Genomic DNA, 18,970 nt, shown 5'->3' with positions numbered 1-18,970 from the left:
CTGAAAGACTACGCTATATGTCCATGTTATCCAGCGTTAATAAGATTATGGGGTCTTTATACGGTTTTTGTTGTTGTTGTTGTATTGTTATTTACAATTTTTGAATAACAGGGCTTGGAGAAAAGGCTAAGCTCGATTTTCCTTTTTTCCACTGGAATATCATTATGGTCTCTTACTATAATTTTTTTAATAACTGGGTCTGGAAAAAAGACTTTGGACTTACATTATAATTTTTGAAACTACTGCGTCTGGAAAAAGACTTTGGACTTTTTTGCTATATGAAGGCATTACTATAGGGTTTTAGTTTTTAGTTTTAAATAACTGGGTCTGGAGAAAAGACTATGCTTGATTCTCAATTTACTCATAGCGCTTATGTTCACAATACGTTCAGTATAATTTAAAACAACAAAGACTTTAATTCCGCCAGTATTAATCAACTGGGTCTGGAGAGAAGACTAGGCTCGATTCTCATCTTTATTCCACCGGAACATCATTATCGTATCTTAGTTTGGACTTATATCATAATATTTGAAACAATCGGGTCTGGAATAAAGACTTTGGACTTATATTAATATTTTTTAAACAACTGGGTCTGGAATAAAGACTTTGGATTTAAATTATAATTTTTGAAACAACAGGGTCTGGAAAAGACTTCGGATTTATATTATAATTTTTGAAACAACCGGGTCTGGTGAAAAGACTTTGGACTTATATTATCATTTTTGAAACAATCAGGTCTGGAATAAAGACTTTAGGCTCATATGATTATTTTTTAAACAACTGGGTCTTGAATAAAGACTGTGCTTATATTATAATTTTTGAAACAACCGCGTCTGGAATAAAGACTTTGGGCTCATTTTATTATTTTTTAAACAACCGGGTCTGGAAAAAGACTTTGGATTTATATTATCATTTTTTAAACAACCGGGTCTGGAGAAAAGACTTTGGACTTATATTATCATTTTTGAAACAATCGGGTCTGGAAAAAGACTTTGGACTGATATTATTGTTTTTTAAACAACCGGGTCTGCAATAAAGACTTTGGATTTATATTATAATTTTTGAAACAACAGGGTCTGGAAAAAGACTTTGGATTTATATCATTATTTTTTAAACAACTGGGTCTGGAATAAAGACTTTGGATTTATATTCTAATTTTTGAAACAATCGGGTCTGGAATAAAGACTTTGGATTTATATTATAATTTTTGAAACAACCGGGTCTGGAAAAAGACTTTGGATTTATATTATCATTTTTTAAAACAACTGGGTCTGGAGAAAAGACTTTGGACTTATATTATAATTGTTGAAACAATCGGGTCTGGAATAAAGACTTTGGGCTCATATTATTATTTTTGAAACAACCGGGTCTGGAATAAAGACTTTGGACTTATATTATCATTTTTTTAACAATCGGGTCTGGAATAAAGACTTTTGGCTCATATGATTATTTTGTAAACTACCGGGTCTGGAATAAAGACTTTTGATTTATATTATAATTTTTGAAACAACAGGGTCTGGAAAAAGACTTTTGATTATATTATAATTTTTTAAACAACCGGGTCTGGAATAAAGACTTTGGGCTCATATTATTATTTTTGAAACAATCGGGTCTGGAATAAAGACTTTGGACTTATATTATTGTTTTTTAAACAACCGGGTCTGGAATAAAGACTTTGGATTTATATTATAATTTTTGAAACAACAGGGTCTGGAAAAAGACTTTGGATTTATATTATTTTTTAAACAACTGGGTCTGGAATAAAGACTTTGGATTTATATTATAATTTTTGAAACAATCGGGTCTGGAATAAAGACTTTGGATTTATATTATGATTTTTTAAACAACCGGGTCTGGAGAAAAGAATTTTGACTTATATTATCATTTTTGAAACAATCGGGTCTGGAATAAAGACTTTAGGCTCATATGATTATATTTTAAACAACCAGGTCTGGAATAGAGACTTTGTACTTATATTATAATTTTAGAAACAATCGGGTCTGGAATAAAGACTTTGGATTCCTATTATAATTTTTGAAACAACCGGGTCTGGAAAAAGACTTTGGATTTATATTATCATTTTTTTAAACAACTGGGTCTGGAGAAAAGACTTTGGACTTATATTATAATTGTTGAAACAATCGGGTCTGGAATAAAGACTTTAGGCTCATATGATTATTTTTTAACCAACCAGGTCTGGAATGAAGACTTTGTACTTATATTATAATTTTTGAAACAACCGGGTCTGGAATAAAGACTTTGGGCTCATATTATTATTTTTGAAACTATCGGGTCTGGAATAAAGACTTTGGATTCATATTATAATTTTTGAAACAACCGGGTCTGGAAAAAGACTTTGGATTTATATTATCTTTTTTTAAACAACTGGGTCTGGAGAAAGACTTTGGACTTATATTATAATTATTGAAACAATCGGGTCTGGAATAAAGACTTTAGGCTCATATGATTATTTTTTAACCAACCAGGTCTGGAATAAAGACTTTGTACTTATATTATAATTTTTGAAACAACCGGGTCTGGAATAAAGACTTTGGGCTCATATTATTATTTTTGAAACAATCGGGTCTGGAATAAAGACTTTGGACTTATATTATTGTTTTTTAAACAACCGGGTCTGGAATAAAGACTTTGGATTTATATTATAATTTTTGAAACAACAGGGTCTGAAAAAATACTTTGGATTTATATTATTATTTTTTAAACAACCGGGTCTGGAATAAAGACTTTGGATCTATATTATAATTTTTGAAACAATCGGGTCTGGAATAAAGACTTTGGATTTATATTATGATTTTTTAAACAACCGGGTCTGGAGAAAAGAATTTGGACTTATATTATCATTTTTGAAACAATCGGGTCTGGAATAAAGACTTTAGGCTCATGTGATTATTTTTTAAACAACCAGGTCTGGAATAGAGACTTTGTACTTATATTATAATTTTTGAAACAACCGGGTCTGGAATAAAGACTTTGGGCTCATATTATTATTTTTTTAAACAACCGGGTCTGGAATAAAGACTTTGGATTCATATTATAATTTTTTAATCAACCGGGTCTGGAATAAAGACTTTGGATTTATATCATAATTTTTTAATTAACCGGGTCAGGAAAGAGACTTTGCACTTTTGTGCTTTATGAACGCATTACTCTACGATCTTAGTTCAGATTGGATTTGCCAAAAAACCCTTCAAATTTATTACATTTGTGGGTAAAGTCATTATTACATTTGTGGGCGATCAAAAATTATTACATTTGTGGGTAAAGTGCATTATTACATTTGTGGGTGAAATTATTACATTTGTGGGTAAAGTGTTATTACATTTGTGGGCGTTATTACATTTGTGGGTAAAGTGTTATTACATTTGTGGGTGCAACACCCCCCTGTTCCTTTTTTTTCCTCTTCGCCCCCCTCCCCTTTATTATCTTTCTCGCCTTTCCCCTTCTCTCAGTCCGGGCTCTCAGTTTTCTATTTCTGTTTTCTCTTTCCTTCTCGTCTTCAATCTATCCCTTCCTTTTCGCCTTTTTCTTTCATTTTTGCTTTCTTCTTCTCCCTTTTATCCGCGTCTCGTAGATCCACGCCTGACAGGCATATCAGGGTATATAAAACGGATGACCATGCAGGGAAAGAGTAAATAGTTCTAGGACGACCCTCGGAATGTAGGGTCAACATCGACAAATACCGGCTCCTTTGTCAGAAACTCATTATGTCAGTGAATGAAATAACGGACACCACGGGGAGAATATTAATAGGAAATGACCATTTACGCTGGTGACAGTGTGCAATCGAACACAATAAGTCATTCAGTGAAAAGCCTAAAATCCCAGTTATCAACCCAAAACTTTGTAATTTTCATAACAGATTTTATCCACGATAAATGATCGAAAACTTATGCTTGGTATGAGAAAAAGATCACACGCAGTCTTGAACGAATGTGTCAGATCAGACCTCTTCTTTCGACCAAGAATGCACTGCAGAACATCCTAGGGAAAACACCCTAGGATAGACGCGGGTGCTAACCGCGGGCGCTCCCTAGGGCACTCATGTCCTCGGGGAGCGGACGCGGGCGTCTTCCCGCGTCCGCTCCCCTCAAATGTCCGCTGGGGGGGCACTGTGACGTTTCCCGCGGCCGGCTCACGCGTTTCCGTTTTACACCCTGGCAAAGGCATTTTCCGGAAAAGTAGCCAAAAAGCGACTAGTGAAGAGTCTACACACGTCGCTGGTTGCATGCAGCGTGCGACACAGGAAAGACAGATTGAAGTTTGATGGATTGATACACTTATATAAGCTGCCGAAAGATAGATATAGAAGACTGATAAATAGATAGAGACAAGATAGACAGATAGATAGATAGAAGTAGAGAGAGAGAGAGAGAGGGGTGGATAGATAGATAGAAAGAGAGAGAAGGAGGGAGAGATGGATGGATATATAGATAAATAGAGAGAGGGGGAAAGACAGAGAGGTCGATATATAGAGGGAGGGGGGGGGGAGAGAGAGAAGGATAGATAGATAGATGAGAGATAGATAGATGTTAGATAGATAGATAGATAGATAGATGAGAGATAGATAGATGTTAGATAGATAAAGAGGGAGGGAGAGAGACAAAGAATATTAACAAATTAACAGATAGATAAGTTAAAAAATAGATAGATAAATAGATAGATAGAGAGAATAAGAGAAAGACAAACAGATGGATAGATAGATAGAGATATTAAATAGATAACTAAAGAATGAGAGAGACAGAGAAGATTATTAACAAATTAACAGATAGATAGATACTCTAGTTAAAAAATAGATACAGAGAAATAGAGAAAGACAGACAGATGGATAGATAGATGGATAGAGAGATAGATAGAGAATTTGAGAGATAGATAGATGTCAGATAGATCGAGAATGAGAGAGAAGAGAGACAAATTAACAGATAGATACCGTAGTTACATAGGTAGGTAGAGAGAGAGAGAGAAATAGAGAAAGACGGACCGATGGATGGATAGATAGAGAGAGATAGAAAATTTGAGATAGATGTTAGATAAAGAATGAGAGAGACAGAGAAGATTATTAGATAGATAGATACTGCAGTTACATAGATAGATAGAGATAGAATTTGAGAGATAGATATATAGACAGATAGAAAGACCGACATCAGCAAATCGGCAAGGCAAATGATCAAGGCAAACATTCGTATTGAACCTGGAAAGTATAAGCTCAGCTGCATTTGCAAGTACGGTATGTTCTGCGGATAACTTCGGTGCGGACTTTGGATCGCGCGCCTAGCTGATAATGTAAACAAACGTAGACGTAGACTCTTCACCAGTCGCTTTTTGGCTACTTTTCCGGAAAATGCCTTCACCAGGGTGTAAAACGGAAACGCGTGGCCGGCTCTGTATGCTACCATCCGTCTCACTTTGTCACGTCAATGTACATCTCCAAAAGCTCTCATCAGGTGTCCCCTCATCATCTTCAGTGTCATCACAGCTTTCATCCGTCTCTGTGGTGGCTTGGGGTGTGTTTCGGTCCGTCACAGCTCGTCGCTTGCTTGTACGCCTTTCTACACTCTCCTCAGATGTCACCTTATCATCGTCAGTATCATCACATCTTTCTTCCGCCACGCTCTCTTCGGTTGTATCTTCATCATCTTCAATGTCATCACTGCTGTCACTATGGTAAACAAATATAAAAAGGATGAATAGAGCAGATCAATTGAATGGAGATACGACATGCAAAGTAACTCATTATTTATTAACCTAAATGTACAACCATTACCGACAAATCAATCAAATGATAAGTGGGTTTACAACGGATACATCGGCTTTTTCCAACGGATGGCAAGATTTTTTTTCCCGTTTTCCATCCGCTTTGCACCAGCAAGTTCTGTGGGACCGGGCCTTTAGAAGCATAGTTGGTAATCGTAGGTTCCTAGAAAAACTACTGATTAAAAACTTCAACGCTATGAGGATAGATCAAAATGAAGAAATTCATATACATGATAGTGGTCTACATGGTAGTCATGTTCAAGTTCAATTTCCATCCATAGCATTACAAAAAATACAAATCAGACATTCATTATAATACACAAAGCCAATTGACATATATGTCAAAGCAGAAGTTAAGAGATAAGGTATAACACCTGCCAGGAAAGGTGACATTAATAAATTTTAAAGAGTTCAGAAACGCTTTCAAAAAGATTTATACACGCCTGATAGCCCCTCCCCTTTGGTTTGTTTCGGTTCGCCGTTCATTGTGATGCAACAAATGTTGGTTTACCGTTCATTGTGACGCAACAAGAAGCCTGATTAGTTTTGGTTTGCGGTTTATTGTGACGTAACAAATTTGCTTGGCAACAACATGCGCGCTACTGGATGTGCGCCCCTGTTGCACACGGACATCACATGCACATCATGTGATCCCGATGGCGCGGAATCGCGTTATTCTTTCGTGGCTTTTGTCGAGATAGGACGTGTATGTCTCGTCTGGAACAATTTAAAATACCCACCCACCATCCCCAGTAGCGCCGCCTCATATTCAGGCGTGGAAAAGAATTTGTACCAATGATGGGATGGTTTGATGTAAAATATGATTGGCACAATGCTTAGTATTTCATAATTGCGAAAGCACTTACATGTTGGTGAACTGTAGGTAAAAGTGCACGTGATCAAGGAAAAGAGCAGACCGGTGCGGTAAAAATTCACTTGTAAAAGAGTTGTCATAACATGTCCCAATATATAGCAGAGTAATATCTCTGGTCCCATAGCTGTGTCTTATCGTTCTGTTATCTACTTTAGTCTGCAATAACTGCATACCCGAATATCAAAGGGCAGGTGCATGGAATTTCTTTAGCATATAAACAAAGCCATTTCTTTTGGTTTAAAAGTTTGTAATTATGAGAATTTTGTACCTTGCAGGAGAAGTTGTTTGAATTTCACAATTAAGTTCATACATGACAAGTTACAGATTACTCGGATGGGAAGCAATTTGCTTGGTCGCACAAATATCTGCGGTTTAAAAGTGGCTTCGCAGGCGTGGGCCGTGAGGGAATTTTGTCCCAGTCATTAGTTCTCGTCAGATCAAGGATCTGTAGATTGGGTTTTCGCCCTCACTTCATCCGAAAGGGGGTCACTGAGTGACCTCGGGGGGGGGGGGGGGGGGGGGGAGAGGGGGTAGTATACGCTTATGTTGCACAAGAATTGCAATAGCTATACATACAAGAAAAATCATGGTCGGATCCAGGCTGGTCCGGGCTGTATTTGCATAATATACATGTATCTTTTTCATGTCTTTACCGCTAATTTGCGGAATTTATCAATTTGGGCCTTCATCACACTTGCATATAACTAGAAATGATATTAGCAGTCGTAATACTTGTAATTTCGACCAGGAGCCTCGCTCGATTTTACATGCGGGGAGGTATACCTGAAGGGAAGTGATGGGGGCCCCGGTTGGAAAAACTTTTGCTGGAATCGTTGATGAAAGCTGGGAATGGGCGGTGCACCCTGGGTACATAAAAAACTTCCCCGTCTGATCGGGCATTCCTGACGGCTAGCAAGGGGGGGGGGGCTCGTGGCATTGCAGGGGGGACATTCGTTTGTGAGGGGGTTCTAGCTGTGGGTTAACCCTTCTCTGGCTACTTACTTGGTTTTCACATATTTTGATTCAAGGTTTATATATGGGGTGCAGATTGCATTTATTCACATAATTCCTCATTCAGCTTAGATTTCAGCACTAGTTCTGTATTTGTGTTACCCTGACTTTACAATTACAATATTCATGATATGATGTGAATTCAGGTGGGTTTTACAATTACAAGATTAATGATATTAATGTGTATTCATGTATTACCATGGAAAATGAGGCATGTAAAACTGACAGTAAATCATGTTCAATAAAAGCAACGAAAAAACGCACGATTCGAATAGTTGAACGATTCTCATTTATCAGGCGTGAATAAAAAGTGAATATATAAAAAAGTTAAGCTGGAGGATTTGACTTTCAATTAATGGATTTTCCTCAAAAGCGAAAAAGTGTGGTGTTCTGGATTCTTCAGAATTTACTTCCTCTTGTTACGACTCTGCAACAAATAACAAGTAAATAATTTGAAATTTAGATTGATTTCCACTTTTTTATTACAGGAAATATAACACTCAAAAAACTAGTAAACCATAAATAAATATATATATATATTTGTGTTACATGTATATTTTTTGTAGTGCTAGAGGTAAAATTCCGAAGTGATGCATAGGCGGATCCATCTTTTGGGGATGTTGGGGGGGGGGAGGCGCGCACTGCCGAGCGGCGCACATATTTTTGCACTTCACCGGCGCCATAAAAGAAAATGTTGAAAAGGGGGTAAAGACGGACCCTGTGAAATATTATCTTCAAAATGTAGGATAATATCTCCGGAGGGGGGGGGGGCAAGAATCGAACATATTTTGAAAAAAAATAAAAACGATAGAGTAAACGGACCGAGCTATAAATGTATTTGATGCACATCTCACATTTTTTTATAGTTTTTATGAAATGTTAAGGAGAAAATGTGTTTTCACAAATGCTGATTGGGAATTTGCCCCCCTCCCTTCCCCCTTGCTGTTTACAACCATTCCCTGAAGTCCACTTATACATATCTCATTATAACAGAAAATATACATCAATTTAAACATGTAATCTTTCTAAAATATATATATACATGTAAAGAGATTGAAAAACTTATTCAAGAAAGAAACAAGCAAAAGTAACACAAATTATGCATGTTATGTGCGATTTCAAATTTTTTTACTATATATATATATATATATATATATATATATATATATACACACACACACACAGGGGCGTCGATCCATGGGGGGGGGGGAAATCATGAATCAACTTTCCAAAGGCGCTCGATCACAAAAAGCAAACAAACCTCACACACACAAACACGCACACATGCATAAATAAATATATATATATATATATATATATATATATATATATATATATATATATATATATATATATATATATTTATCTATATGACTCATGGGATAGAGACACATATCTCACCGACAAATTAATGCGAGCGGGAAAATGTTTAAGTGAGAGAGACAACAATGTAAAATAACTTTAAAAAAAAAGCTGATTTTTTAGCAGACCAGCCTGTATAACCTTATTCAAGTATTACAAACTGATAAACCTAGACGTAAAACGTTCCATAGGTATTTCGTTATATACCTGCTTGGCGTTTACCAGCAAAATGCTGTCCTGCCAAGTTCCTACGGGAGTTACCACAAACAGAAACAGAAACATCTATTATAAACAACTTGGAAAAAATGTACAAATAACGTCTTATTAGAATTATTAAACTTTTCTTCCTTCCTATCACACGTAGTTCTAGTTACTCCGTTTATTTTGGAGTTTAAGACATCCAGGGGGGTGGAAGTTTTAGAAAATGGAATAAGGGAAAAAAAAAACTTTACAACTCAAAGAAGAAAGGAAAAAAATGCATCAACCCGAACTTCTACCCCCTGGGTTTCTAATGGTGCGTCCCTTATGCTCTCCGTATTATTGAGGACTTCGGACTGAAGAGTGTTCAGTTCAATGGGTATTACTGATGCTACATTGGTTAGAATGTATAGATATTTGTATTACCTGCTTCTGGTCACCTGTTATTCATCCGAAGTACATTGGATTGATTCACCAAGTACCTGCTGATTTATTGAAAGGTCCAATGGCTCCGATTGGAGACCTGTGAGAGGATCATTCAGTGTTGCTACTTCTAGTTGGTGGCGAGGAAGGTTGGTTAGTCCAGTAAGAGACCCTTGGTGCTGCGATGGCTCAACTTCAGAATGTTTAGAAGAAGCTGCAATTGAACCACTTTGATCGGGCAATCGTCGTTTTCTCCAATTTGGCCATTACTCATCTAAGAGAGGGATGTGTTTCCTTTCCATGAAGTAAGGACTCTGCGTAAAGAACAAATCTTTTTTGTGAAATATGATATAAAGTTAATTCGGACCTCTTTGTAAGTGCTTTAGTACTCTGCGCCTGATAACCCTCGTAACATAAGTATCGATAGGGGCCAAGAAGTACTGATATTACATCTAGTTAACGTAATAGTGTTTCTAGTTGTAGCAATATTACCATTAGCATGATTAGTAGCAGCAGTAACAATAGAAGTATAATATAAACAAAAGTTTCAGTACTACCACCACCAGTAGTAGTATCAATGTATTATTACTCGTTACAGTCATGCATGCTTAAACCTATTGCAAGATTTAAAGATGAAATTTTATATATCTCTTCTTGAGTAATGCAATTTCGATGTTGCTGAATTCGGTGATTACAAGTCTGTTAATTCTAGGAATGACATTGGGCCACATTATCCCTGATAAGAATCAATTAGAGAGTAAAGTTTCAATCTTGGAAGACTGTTAAACTTTTATCCACACCTGGATGCTTCATCATAAGCTCACGCTTCGTGAAAGAAAACTAAATTTATCATTGAACAGTTCAATGAACATCTCGATAAGTTGCGAAACTAAACATTGATCATATATTGATTTCCTAATTGTCTTTGCCAATTCTACAATTATGATATTTTTCTTATTTTTTGTTGTAATTTTATCGTATTTTGTAAAACATTATAAGAAAATCAATAAATTAACTAAAATGAACTGATTTACTCAAGCAAGAACATTGGTATTAATTATTATTCCCCGAGAATAGCGAAGCACCTGCAAGAGATCTATAATTACCAGAGCAAAATACCGAAGATTTCATGAAATTCAAACGACAAATTACAAAGATATTGAGTTTTAGAATTTAGCAATATATTGTGGAAACAATACTGTTATGCAAGTCGTCATGATTATTCATTAGATGGGCACATTTTCGTTTTCCTTATTACACTAAATCATGTTTCCCAATATGTCATACATGTCATACATGTGTGAATAATATGTCTTCCTTGTAATGAAATAAATAGCAGCATTGAATATATGATGCACCAATTCAGCTGCCAATCCATTGTTTTTATTCTTGGAGGGAAAAATATGAATAACCACGATTTCATATAACAAAGTACAAAAGAACAAGTGGGGATATGACATCATCAAATTTGTTCAATAATATTCATGAAGACGTGTTTTCCGGGAAATGCAAATCTCTAAAATGTAATAACTTCGTTATTCCCTGTCCGATTTTGATCAAATTTTTAAGTGTTTTGTTTATCAGATTTATTTTATTTGTTCGAATCCTATCTCAGACTGGAGTAACCCACTGTAAACTAGAAATTTGACGCGTCCAAAGAACACGGATGCCCTCGCTTAACGCGATCATAATATATACACAACAAAAAAAGTAAGTCCCCCCCTAAACAAACATCAATAATTTCCGAACCAATGCGAGTTTTTGATATATTTTTACATGAGCGTGTAGGTAATTTTATAAGCTACCCTATGAGTAAATGTTATGGATGTATCTTACGTCATACTTCAGTGAGCACCATCAGAAGGCAAAAATGTCACTTTTCAAAAGTCACAAGCAAAATATCACGACTTTGATTCCATTGTATTGGAACTAATTCCACATTCTCATCATGAAAACTAGTCAGAAGGCTTGGAAAGGGTACTTTCTAAAAGACAATAAACTTTTTAAGCTAAATTTCACGGTTGAATAAACTCAAGTCCAAATTTGCTATATCTGGATTTTTACACATGTCTTTCATTACAAAATGCTAGAATATGATGACAGTTATTTTGGGGAAGACTATCTCCAACAATATTCAGCGTTTCACGGTTCAATGAACATTTATTGGAAACAAATAATGCGATTTTCAAATATCGTAGGCAAGTATTGCTTCATTTTTCTAACTGAAAATGATCTTTTCTCAACTTTTTTGTTATGTTCATGACCAATTAACATGCTTCAATTATTCAAAAGTGTCAAATTAAACATTTACGCTTGAATGAACATGTGGAATGTGATTAGCTCTTTTTTACGTTATTGGAAACACTGCAATTTGTAACTATGGATATCTGTCACACAACTCCTTGCACAGTTCATTTGATTTGATTTTTATGAAAATCCCGATGTTTAATGCATCAGTGAGCACACAATATTCGAAAATTATGCAAATGAGAAGAAAGTTCAAGGCCTTGTCCCCACTCTGTACCGAATCGAATGGTTATTTTGGTATGCGCACATTTTGGATAGTGTTACTCTGAAGCCATGTGCGAAGTTTCATGAAATAACTTTTGGCAAAAGTAACAAAAACCGTCCATGAATCAAACCCTCATTTTCATATTTGTTAAAATTTTGACTTCCTCTCTCATAGACTTGTGTACATTATGGGTGCATATGTTTAAGCATATGTAAACCCCTTATTCAATATGGTGGAACTTTTTTCAAGACTGTCTTTAGCAATGTCGTTTGGCAGTAATGTTTATCAACCTATGGCCAGAATTCTGTGCAAAAATGAAATCGATTTGTTTGTTTATGGATGAGTGAGCACGCATCAAAGTGGGAAAATTGGTATTTTCAATGTCACAGACTCATTTTAAAGGGTAATAAAGTAAATATTGGGGGCAAATTTGGTTTGAAAGGTGTCTTTAACTCATTGAGTGCTTCGTGCATGCTACGTATCCTACTGTAACATGCCACACGCGTGCTCGCACGCCTACTATTGATTGCTTTGTGCTTGCATTGTTTCCTACCCTCGCCTGCTTCGTGCATGACTGCGCACATTCGGAATTACAATGATTGTTACGCTGTTTTGCATTGTATTGCGCATCGCGTGAACGCCGTAATTATCATTATTGTGTGCAGTGCGAACTCGGCTTTCTGACAGATCAACTTACTCATGCGGTTTACATTCGACTTTTTCGAGTATTTCTACATTTTTTACAAGATATGGCTCCACCTCCGAGAGGGAAGAGACCCAGGTTTTTTGATCCTGATGAGGTTCGTGAGATGGTTATGAGAGAGACACCACCAGCATTAGCTAGGGCCGATTCTGATTCGGATGAGTCGCTAGAAAGTGCGAGCGAGTCAGAGCCAGACTTGGAGCCGGAGAGGTCCGGCGATGAGCAGGGCGGAGAGGTCGGTGGCGGTTTAGGGACGGACGATTATCAGCATGATTCTGACAGCGAGGTTGAAGATGATGACGATCAACCACAACAACAGCTACCACAACAGCAACCAGACATGTGGATTGATCTCGGCGATGAAGACTGGGCACCTTCGTGGCAGCAGAACTCGTACCAAGAAAGGCCAAAACTTCTCTTCGATCACACCGACTACGAGCCTGTCGACTACTTCTCACAGTTCTTTCCTGATGAAGTGTTTGAGCTGATGGCAACTCAGACAAATTTGTACGCAAAACAGACCATTGGAAGGTAGGTTTAATTATTTTTTGTATTTCAATCTTTGTGTATTACCCCCCCCCACCCATGAATGATAAAGAACTTCTAACACATGAATCAATAAGTGGGACTGTGCTAACAATTTGGTTGCTAGACTGAGTCTAGAGTCTATATTGTATAAATACATGTAGGGCCTATATTAGAATAGTATAGACTGAATCTACACCAAGATTTTTCAGTTCAGTGTTTGACTGAGCCAGAAATCATACGGTCCCCCTATAAAATTCTTTGTTGATAATTTTTTTTTTGTTGCATAATTTATTATCCTGCGTTCCCCCCTAAATTCACGTGGACCCCCCTGAAATGTTTGTGGTCCCCCCTTAAAATTAAGATTGATGACTTTTTTTTGTTTTTGCTTGTCGATTTTGCAATTTTGTTTCCTGCGTTCCCCCCCTAAATTCACGTGGACCCCCCCCCCCTGAAATGTTTTCGGTCCCCCTAAAATTAAGATTGATGACCTTTTTTTTGCTTGTCCCACCCCCCTAAATGTTTGGGCTTCCACCGCAAATGCTGATCAAGATTTCGCAACAAAGCAAAGATTTCAACTGCATTTATAGACTAAAAAGAATTTGATTTCCTTACAAAATTTCTTTCCAAATTCCAATGGAACTTTACAGTCCTTTTCAGCTACAAAGTTGAATATTTGGTTAGAATTATTTTAGAAAAATGTCCTTGCCATTTCTTGATATTTTTTTTCTGATGGTCTGTCAAATGTTCCACTTCACTCTTACATTTATTTTTTCCATTATATTTTGGCTGTTAAGATTGTGCATGTGCCCGAGCTTCCTTTACACTCATGTTTAGAATCACAGCTGGTTGCAAAAATTAAATAAAAATCCAAAATACGCATTTCCTGTCATTTATTTGTTTCAATTTACTTGTGAAAAATGTATTATTGATAATCATTACGATATATACTTTGTATGATCATTGACTCTAATGTTACATTTTTTTCTCTCTTCAGGTTAGGTGTGCTGCAGCAACACTCCAGATTGAACAAGTGGACGGATACGACTCCTGCAGAGCTGAAAGCCTTTATAGCTCTTCAAATGGCGATGGGCCTCGTGACCAAGTCTGCTACCGACCAGTACTGGGAGGAAAACTGGCTTCTCGGCACACCTGGATTCTCTACAGTCATGTGTTGTAATAGGTTAGTATCTATCATCTATGTTTTCCATTTATTAGTTTATTATCTTGTGATCAAGACATTTGTGTTAACAATCTAGATTTATTGTGTGATTCATTTCATCATTTATGTTACAATCATACTGTAGGGTGGATATTGATGGGATGAGTGGGGTCCCAGCTGACTCAAAATTTCAGAGAGGAAGGGTTTTGGGCAGAAAGAAAATAAACCAAGTTTATTCTAATAAAGTCAGAGAGGGATAAAGTAATATGAACAGTAACGTTTTGCTGTTTCTGTCAATTTAGGGGAAGCATTAAATTCAAAACATTTTTCTCTTGTTTGGAAAACATTGTTTCAGATATATGCATTTTATATTTAAATTTTTAATTGATGTAAAAACAATATATTTTAGAGTCAATGAAATCAGTTTTGTAAAAACTATAATAATGTTATATATTTTTTTATGTATTTTCAGGTACCAACTGCTAAACTCCATGCTGCACCTGGTCGACAATGAGCTGAGGATTCCCCGCGGACAACCTGGTTATGATCCTCTGTTCAAAGTCCAGCCTGTTATAGACCTTGTTCGCCCAACATACCAGCAGTCTTTTTCACCAGGTCGTGAACTGGCGGTCGACGAAAGCTTGGCACCGTTCAAAGGGAGACTCTCTTTTCGACAATTCATGCCTATGAAGCCAAAGAAGTTTGGTGTAAAGTTCTGGGTAATTACCGACTCATCCAACGGTTTCTGTCTGGATTGGAGCGTATACACCGGCAAGGAGGAAGGGAGAGGAGGAGACGGTTTGAGCACCAAAGTCGTCAAAGACCTGACTCGGCCTTATGCTGGGAGTGGACGCCATGTATACATGGACAATTTTTATACATCGCCACAGTTATTCGAGGACCTGAAGGAAGTTAATCTTGGTGCATGTGGGACCCTCCGTCTCAACCGAAGGGGCATACCGCCAATGATGAGGGAAGCAGCTGCCGCAGCCCGGAAAGGTGACGCACCAAAATTCTTCAGGAGAGGTGACATGCTGGGTGTCACATGGCACGACACAAAGCGGGTCAGCGCTCTGTCAACCATCCACCCATCTGGATGTCAACAGAGGCAGGTGCGTGACAGAAGATCGGCAGGAGGGGTTCGTCAGGTCACCAAGCCAACTGCAATCTGTGGCTACAATTCATCAATGGGAGGAGTAGACTTACTGGACCAGCGTATGTCCTACTATCGCTATCCTCACCGGCATATAAAATGGTATATGGTGGTATTCCACTTTTTACTTGAAGTTGCACTCGTCAACGGATATCTCGCCTATCGTTTGGCTACGGGCTCTTCTGTGTCAACAAGGAAGTTTCGGATGGAGGTCATCAATGGACTCGTCAATGGCTTCGTGAAGAAGCCAGCAGGTCGCCCTAAGGTACTAAGAGAATCGACACGTGACAACCGGGATGCCCTGAGATATGAAGGCCAACACTTCGCGGGGAAGAGATGCTCTGGTGGGAAGGGGAGATACTACCCAGACTGTGTTGTTTGCTCTAAGAAGAACGGAAATGGACGTAAGACAACTTCCTACTATTGCAAGCGATGCCAACTGCCCATGTGCTTGGAACCGTGCTTCCAGAACTACCACTCTCCACGTGCTTGAACACTGAATAGTTTACTGACTTGGCCCATGTGATGTCTTGGTTTTGTCACCTCTTTTAGTTTTATCTAAAGGACTATGCCATGGCAGTATCATTAGTGCAATCCTAATAATTGTGCAATGTTGTTTCTTATTGTTTTATCATGTATCCATTGTTTACTCTTAAATGATAATCTTATTATTTTTACGTTATCATTTATGTCTTATATAACTAAGTCAATGAATATGCACCGATTTTTCTGAGGTAGTTTGGAGGTGATGGCTGTTGTCTATTTTGTCTATTTTGTCTATTTCATAAGTTATTTTTCAAACTTTGTGCCATGATTATTGCCGTAATATATTAATTGAACACCTGCTTTATTTATGCAATATAGTTTTTAGTAATGGTAATCCTCTGACAAGCATTTACAAGGCTGAATTATTTTCTGATTACTGTAAATATTGTACATACAGTCATATTCAAATACATGTATAATGAGTTATTGACAATATTCCGTGATATTACTGGAGGCGTTGTACATATGTAACTTATGATGTGAAAAGCAATATTTCATTTACTTTGTTATTTATTGATAGCTGATATTTATTGTTTCTTTTGCACAGTCTGTGCATTTGAAAAACTTTATGCCATGAATATTGCCATACTTTACTGATTGAACTAATTGATAAAATGTTGTTTCAATTTGTCACATGGATCCAGTAAAATGTAACCAAACAGTATTCAACTGTATCACAAAGTTATTTGTCATTCTGTGAGTCAATAGTTATTATAGTTGGAGTTTTGTTGTTATACATGTATGGTGGTGATATGTGAAATAGTTAATTAATTTTGAATAGTTTTATAAGTAAATGAAAAAATAATATAAGACAGAATGAATAAGAAGATTGGTAAAATGGAGATTGAAGGATGGATGTGAAAGAGAAAGATATGCATAGAAAAAGAGGGGAGAGAAAGAAAGATGGACAATTGTGACGAAAAAAACAGGGAGAAATAGAAAAAGCGAGGTATGAGATAAGGAGATAGATAGACATGGAAGAGGTAGAACGAGTGAGAGAGAAATAAAGAAAAAGAGAGGGAGGGAGAGAGATAGGAACAAATAATGAAAAAATTTAACAGAGGGAGGAAGAGTAAGATAGTAACAGTGGGATAGGGAGATAGAAATACATGGAAGAGAGAGGGAAATAGAATACCTACTCCCCACCCCCTCCCTCCAAAAAAGAAAGTGTACAGCCATAGGAAGGGAGCGACATAAATAGGTTGAAATATCGTGACATATAGAATGTGAGAGAAAGAAAGATAAGGAGAGATAGAAAAAAACGAAGGTGAGAGGGGGAGATAGAAAGACACTGGTAGAGATACAAAAAAGGAGAAAAAATGAATAAAAGAAACAGGTGGGTAACGAGGACAAGAAAAAAAATGAAATATCAAGAGATTGAAAGAGAGAGAGAGTGGGGCAGATGAGAGAGTAAGGAGAGTGATATGAAAGATAGAAAAAACAAGTTATAAAAAAGGGAGATACAAAAACATGGAAGATAAAGAAACGAGAAAAGACGATAGAAAGTAATTTGAGAGGGAGAAGGAGAGAAATAAGGGGGAGAGTGATAGAAAGAGAAGGGGGAGGGGGTCGTCATAAAATTATAGTGACATAGGAAATGAGAACTTAAATTAATATCAAACCATTCATCCACTCATATATTTGCACAATGAAACAAATCAACTATTTCTAAGCATGAATTACATTTATTATTTTGCAATTGAAGACGATTGTTCTATTACATGTAGGCTACATGGTACAAGAAATATGTTTTACATCGAAAGGTACAAATACTTCTCAAAATAAAACAACATTTATCGAACAGCTTTAACCAAATTTATGAGAACCAATTTATTTGACAATAATTTGTAACAAAAAACAGGAAGTTTGAGTATGAGACTAGGGTCCAAAAGCCTTATGACAGGATAAAAGCAAGCTTTTACTTGAATGAAAGCAAGTGTGCTCTTTGAAAACAAAGAGCAGGAAGTGGCAGTGCATGTAATAGCAAGTGACTATTGCCATGATGCCTACAAAACACTGAACAAAATGGAACTTCTTGATACAACTAATATTTTAGCAGTATAGATAATAACCAATCCATATAATGAGGGCACCATTATAAAGGGTATGAAATTTCCTACAACTTTACTACACAATATTTTGTGGATAAACTAATCGTTAGAGAGTTACAAGCAATTGTAATCATGACTATTGAAAGGAACGAATAGGACTCGTGACCCCAAAAACAATGTGGCACAGGGGGGTTTTGTGGCTGGCACAGGGGATTAGCATCGGATTAGCACTGTGGCATTGGGTTAGTAGTGTGTATGGCATGTTAAGAGTTAATTGCTGCTGTTTTTATCATCCATCATTTCTATCACCAAACACTTTCCGAACTTTAGCCATTTCATGGTTGAGCGAGCACATTCGAAAATTTAGGAATGAATACTCTTTATACTGCATAAATGTATTCTTTTCCTAACAATTTCTCAGGATCAGTTGGATGTATGGACAGATCAGTGGTGGATCCAGAATTTCAAATGGGGGAGGGGCCTATAATCGGGGGAGCCATCAACATTTTCAAATTTTAACATGATCTAACAAGTTGTAAAAGATAATACCCCCAAAACCCTATGATGACACGTCACAATACAGGGGCCGCAGAGCAGTTTTCAAAGGGGGGGGGGGGCTGACCATGCCAAAAATCACAATCGTATTACATTTTTGTACTTGCTTATGGAAAAGAGTGG

The 18,970-nt window shown here is 36.9% G+C and overlaps 1 protein-coding gene across 1 annotated transcript; it reads left to right on the top strand.

Moving 5' to 3' along the window:
* The first annotated feature begins 12,833 nt into the window (after positions 1–12,833).
* Positions 12,834–16,926, top strand: LOC121421718 (piggyBac transposable element-derived protein 4-like). The gene is made up of 3 exons (XM_041616500.1): positions 12,834–13,386; positions 14,378–14,563; positions 15,015–16,926. The coding sequence occupies exons 1-3, from the start codon at positions 12,902–12,904 to the stop codon at positions 16,186–16,188; spliced, it is 1,845 nt and encodes a 614-aa protein (XP_041472434.1). The 5' UTR covers positions 12,834–12,901; the 3' UTR covers positions 16,189–16,926.
* The last annotated feature ends 2,044 nt before the right edge of the window (positions 16,927–18,970 follow it).

This window comes from Lytechinus variegatus, chromosome 9 (genome assembly GCF_018143015.1).
Source record: "Lytechinus variegatus isolate NC3 chromosome 9, Lvar_3.0, whole genome shotgun sequence".
Lineage (NCBI taxonomy): Eukaryota > Metazoa > Echinodermata > Echinoidea > Temnopleuroida > Toxopneustidae > Lytechinus > Lytechinus variegatus.
Note: the sequence above shows the minus strand (reverse complement) of the source record. Positions and strands in the feature narration are given on the sequence as shown.

Coding starts and splice junctions, on each gene's coding strand:
- LOC121421718 (XM_041616500.1), top strand. CDS start 12,902: ATGGCTCCACCTCCGAGAGGGAAGAGACCCAGGTTTTTTGATCCTGAT. Junction 13,387..14,377: donor GCAAAACAGACCATTGGAAG/GTAGGTTTAATT, acceptor TTCTCTCTTCAG/GTTAGGTGTGCTGCAGCAAC. Junction 14,564..15,014: donor ACAGTCATGTGTTGTAATAG/GTTAGTATCTAT, acceptor ATGTATTTTCAG/GTACCAACTGCTAAACTCCA.